At 40.5% G+C, this 6,000-nt stretch overlaps 1 protein-coding gene across 1 annotated transcript; it reads right to left on the reverse strand.

Annotated features, from left to right (window-relative positions):
• Nucleotides 1–3,567: 3,567 nt before the first annotated feature.
• LOC119895645 (odorant receptor 131-2-like) lies at nucleotides 3,568–4,912 on the reverse strand. Its single transcript, XM_038708896.1, has one exon. It carries the CDS (start codon nucleotides 4,634–4,636, stop codon nucleotides 3,698–3,700), a length of 939 nt encoding a protein of 312 aa, XP_038564824.1. The 5' UTR covers nucleotides 4,637–4,912; the 3' UTR covers nucleotides 3,568–3,697.
• Between the last annotated feature and the right edge of the window lie 1,088 nt (nucleotides 4,913–6,000).

The following is a 6,000-nucleotide window of genomic DNA, read 5'->3' on the forward strand; positions in this document are numbered from 1 at the left end:
ATTTGTTTATTCAACTTTATTTATTACTAATTTTTTTAATGTATTTATTTATGTGTGTGTTTTAATATTTTTGTCTGTTTTATTCTTCCTTTGTATTTATTTACCTTATTTATTTTCACCCATGGTATTTATTTCTGCCTGTCTTTTTTAAATTTTTGTATGCATTTCTGCCTCATTATGCAAATGAGGAGGGGCTGTGTCTCAAGGGGTCATCTTCTCTGCTATTGGTGGACCAGTCAGACAGGAGAGCTCCTACTCTGCCTGCAGACATCAACGATCTTGCCCCTCACACAGTCAGATGGCTTCCTTCAGTGCGCTGAGGTGTTTAACAACTCTGAAGACAATACTACCAGCAATGTCTTCCTTCTCTTTTCACGTAGACGCTCCGACAGACAGTGCTTTCAGTTTGCTGCATGCATGGACACAGAACTGCGGTATAGGGAGAAGCACACGGTCAGCTGGCTGCAGCTAAATCTGGAGTGCACTCGTATTCAATTCTGTATGGTAAATTCAGTTTTAACGGAGCAGAGCGAGCTGACAGGCAGAGTTAGAGACTTTTTCTGTCTGTTTCTCTCTTTACAAAGACGCATGTTGCAGTCAGAGTCTTCTCTGAGATGCGAGCACGACATACAACACAATTTATCAAATTACACAACGGATATACAGTATGAAAATAAGATTGATTGGATTATACTCACAGGACGTATAAAACCTCTTACATGGGTCTATTAAAAGTAAAGTAACACAAAAATGTCAGGGAAATTACTTTACTTAGATTTAAGTACTGCAGTTGTACATTTGAAATACCTTCCTACCTTTCTGATAGGAAGCCTTCTTGAGGTGGTATAAAACATTTCTTCTTATATTCTGATTTGAGTTGTGGACAACTATGACCACATGAATTAAAAAAACATTTCACTGCCCAAGTCAGCTATAACACAAGTCTTGATCATCAGACTACATGCTGTACAGTATTTGTGGACAGATTTTGTCCCAGGATTTCTTATGCATTTCTTCTTCTTCGTTGCATGATTTAGAATAATAAGGTGAGAAATGGGTCTATTCTGAGTTCATCCTGCACTGCAGCAGCTAATAAAGTCCATTTAATCCCCAAAACGCTTTTCTTTTAGGCAGGCTAGAGCAGAAAACAACTCACCTTTCTCAAGTTGTACAGTAATGTCACATGTGTATGAAGGTGGATCAAACAAGCTAATCTTAAATGTCAAAGTAGAGAGGATCCTAGTAGGCCTATTTATTTTCATTCATTACACAATATGAATAAGCTATGCAGACAGTTGTAAAGAAAGAACATCTTTTTCTTCTGTTCTCTACTTGTTATAGTTACACAGTATTAGGGGTGTGGGCTGTATTAAAAGTATCCACTGTTCTCCCATGCTCTAACACACAGTAACGATGAAATGTGTGCTGTTCTCACATTCTTCCTCTGTATGTACACATAAACAACAAGGCAGGGAAATATAAAAGGAATTTATTTTATTGTTTGGGTACATTATTGTTCAGTGTACATGGTCACATCTGAAACAAACTTTACGTGCTTGATAACTCTCCCACCCCGCAGACATCTACACACCAATACCGATTTATATTCATAGCGGCAAGTGCTATGTAGCTCCACGTAGGGGACACAGGAAGTGACATATAGCACCTTCATGCGGCGTCGGAACCGCGTAGGAAATTCACAGCCGCACCGGCAGAGCTCCAGAATGTGCAACTCGGCCGGCTCACGTGCGGACGCGCTACTAGTGCGAGGGCCCGCCCAACGCTGCTTGCAGCTTTAATTTTACATTGTTTCTTCTATTTAAAAAAACTAATTATTTATCAATTCAAAAACCCACTTTCGAGGCAAGCATGGCCGGCTCAAGACAGTATATAAGAAATTGACATGGTCATCTTGACGTCACCCATTGGTTTGTGGACTGCCGTTTTGAAGCCTCAATTTGGCCGAATGGCCCCCGCCATGTCTAATTTTTGCAACCTGGAAGTGACGATACGGCGGAGCTTACGGCCCACTTGCTTAGCTTGTCACAAACCCCCGGTCGTGACCCTGGCCTGCCTGTTGCCCTGAGGCTGCTGGTGGGCATGGTAATCTGAGCTCCAGGCTTTCCCACCTGAAGCACATCCGCAATCAGTCTAGCGAACAACAGTCTTAAAACTAAATGTACTCACCAGAGAAAGTGAACAGCCAACTCCTCATAGGCTTTTTTCAGTTGTGCTGGTTAAATTTACACAGTGCCGAGGGTACGAGTCAGCTCTAGCCTGATTGACAGGTCGCTATGGTAACGACTTGTCAATCAGAAATAATCCCGCCCTGAAACATAATCTGCTTTGTGGTCTATTTTAAAATAAATGGGACCATAATTTACTAAATGAACATTATTTTGTATTGAAGACTTGAAACTAGCGACTGAGACCATAAACTCATCAGGAAAATGTTTACTGTGGTAATTATTCAGCTGAGAAGTAGGGTAATTTTAAAACAGGAGACACAGAACAACCAGTGACCACACTGTCTAACCAAGACCATGTCCGTATTTTATTTGTTCCCTTCACAACCAAGCCGCCGTTTAACACAGAGTTGTTTACAAGATGTGGATAAAGATAGTAAAAGAGCCTTTTCTGCCTATTAATTCTGGTTATATCGTATATCAATCATATTTTCTACCATATATTTCCACAGCCATATATTGTTAAATGTCATAAATATGAAAGTAGTTTTTCTTTTGGTAAAAATTTTAAATATAAAAAAGAAGTGGAAACATATTCCACCTCAAAATGCACAAGCTCAGTTTTGAAAGTTTTACTGTTATATTTACTTGAATTGGACGCACAAACATCTGACAATCAAGATGGTTCAATTTTATTAGTAGTTTGGTGCTCAGCTAGCCAACATACTGAAGAAGGAGAGAGAACAGATTGTTCTGCAGACACACTCCAGCATCCTTACATGGCTCTGAGTCACATTAAGACAATTACAAATGCAGTCCACTGTCACATTAAGAATACATCAAGAATTAAAGGACTTACTGTATATCTCAGCAGGATTTACAAAGATTTTATTGTTGGAAACAACATCTTTTGCCAGTACACATTTCATGAATCATACCTAGTTGACTTATTTTTTTCTCTCCATTTTTAAGAACACAGTTAAAGGATAATTGTAATGTGTTGAACTAGACCCAAAAAATCACTGTCTTCATACTTTCTGACTGTACTGCACTGTACATAGCATCTTGCATTGTGTGAGAGAATCTGACTGAAAAAAACTGGCTGAAGAAACCCGTCTTTGACACTAGCTAAATTATGAAATTTCACATATAATTTACTTCACACAGGTGTTAATAGTATTGTGTCCACTGATTTATTTCTCAATCTATCAAGAATATAGATAATAATGCTGGTAGATAAACATGTGTAGTTCAATTCTAAGGCTGGTAAGTGATGTGTTTGTCCTGACAGTTTGAGATTGTTTTATCTTACAATATGACTGCTTGTTTTTCAATTGTATTGAACTATTCAAATTTTAATAAACTCAGATTAAATCCCACACAGGTATATGAATCTATAGATTCAGAGAGATGAATGCAGTCTCAGTGACTTTCAGTTCACTTCAAGCAATAATAGCATGTGTTGTTTTTACAAATACACAATGTTGTCCCCCAAAACCATGAAACTACAGTCAATCTCTACAGTTGGCCTTGGCTGGGGCTACTGAGCATTTCAGTCGAAAGCATAGATTGTACATGAGGACGGGTCTGATGGTCTGGTCTCTGAGGCCATAGATGAGAGCACTCAGACATCTGGGGAGGAGGACCATACACAGATAAAAAAAAACCTGGATACGCGCAATCACTAACCTCGTTACAATTTGTGAGATAGCTAAGAGCAATGAGTTGTGCACTGTTGAGGAGAGAATGAGGCCCAGCTGTACCAGATGCAGCAGCAGTGTGTTACGAGCCTTACGGACTGAAGCTTTGTCTGTGGAGGCCGACCTGGCTGCTATCATCACACCAATATAGGAGGAAGTTATTACCAAACCCGCTGATACAAACAGAAAACAAGTGTAGGCTTTGTCATAAACAGCAGATACTGGGTAAAGAAACATGGCTGTGATAGAACACACATCTTTCATCTGCAGGTCTTGAAAGGGAGATATTATTAGCAAAATAACCCGAGTGAGGACATTTAGTGAACTGAAGGTCCAAACCCCAGTGACGGCCCCCCCTGTGTTTCTGATGGTGATGATGTTAGCGTGCCTCAGTGGGTAACACACAGCTACAAATCTCTCCAAAGACATCACCACCAGTGTGAGAGGAGAAATATTACCTGTAAGAATGGAAAGCATGTTAAGAACACCACACACAGGATACGTCAGCAATATTCTACAAGCAGCGATTACATATAGTAACTGGCTCACTGCCATCTGTACAGTGTCTGCAAAAAGGAGGTTAAACAGAAGAATGTAACGGGGAGTCGCACAAAACACTGGTTTACTCCTCAAGGTGAATAACAAGGTCCCATTGATGAAGAGAAACACACAACATGGCACTGTAGTCACAATGGAAGATGACACTCTTTCCAGTAACCCCAGATACTGAGTCTGATTTGCATATGACATCTTAAAGCAACAGTAAAGACATGAAAATCCTCTTGTTGATGTAATCAGATAAAAGCACAGTGAATCCAGTCCAGTTTGTATTCCTAAAAACAGTGAACAGTGATCTTTAGAGCAGAACCCAGAATCATCCACATCATTTCTTTCTGTGAAAACAGTCAGCAGGTTAGATTCCCTGCTTGTTACCGTGTGGGCAGAGCTGTTCTGCAAGGTTTCCCAAACCTCACATGTTCTTTATGATCTCTGTCCTCACACCAAGTTGATGTGACACGTGATGGTGTCACATGAACACCATCACAGTCTGGAGTCTTCCAGCTCTGCTCCCTTATCATAGGCTGTGTCTTTTGGGTCAGGAGTTCCTCAAAGTGTTCCATCAGGGTCAGAAGTTTTCCTCCCCTTCTTTAGTTGTCCAACAGTTGGCCAGAACCTCTTGGCCTCCCTAAAGTTTTCACACAGCCACATTTTTCTCTTAGGTGACGGTTGTAGGTGCTATCGAGACACAGTGCAGTTGGACAGCAAGTTTTTGTTTTAGCCTATCATGGCACTGCTCTGTTTAGCAAGGCCATGGAGGACCTATCTAATGTTAGCTAGCATAAGCTATGATGCTGTAATGGACTCCAATTTACAACAATTCAGATAGACTTTGTTACTATGTGAAGTATACCCAACTGTTAACCTGTGCACCATGTTGGCAAACAGAGAGAAAGAAAAGGACATGGAGATGAGATGTTTGTCTTTGTTTCAACCCAACTTTAACACAATAACGCAATAATATTTACAGTCGTGGTCAAAAGTTTACATACACTTGTAAAGAACGTGTATGTGATGACAGTTTGAGTTTCCAATCATTACAACAACTCTTATTTTTATATAATGCAATAATTGGAGCACATACCTCTTTGTCACACAAAAACTGAATTATGGTTCTTTTATGAATCTATAATGCGTGTTATGAAAATGTGACCAAATCCACTGGGTCAAAGATTTACATACAGCAACGTTAATATTTGGTTAAATGTCACTTTGCCATTATCACCTCAATTAGTCGCTTTTGGTAGCCATCCACAAGCTTCTGGTTGAAACATTGACCTCTCCTCTTGATAGATTGGGGTAAAGATGTGTGTTCTATCACAGCCATGTTTCTTTACCCACAACCCCGCCCTCTGCTTAGACTGACTCCTAAGCCCCCGACCCTGAGCCTTTCTCCGGAGAGTTTTCCCTGTGCCGTGGTTTCCTGCTTCAGTGTGCCATGCCACGTTCACCCAACGGCCGCGGACCTTCGCCTCCGACCCTACTAAGGTAAGCTATATTCTGGGCCTGTTAAGAGGGAGAGCACTAGCCTGGGCAGAAGCAGTAAGTGTCAATAC

This window comes from Micropterus salmoides, unplaced genomic scaffold, assembly GCF_014851395.1.
Source record: "Micropterus salmoides isolate LMB-PRFRI ecotype aquatic unplaced genomic scaffold, ASM1485139v1 Ms_hic_scaffold_9, whole genome shotgun sequence".
In the NCBI taxonomy this organism is placed as follows: domain Eukaryota; kingdom Metazoa; phylum Chordata; class Actinopteri; order Centrarchiformes; family Centrarchidae; genus Micropterus; species Micropterus salmoides.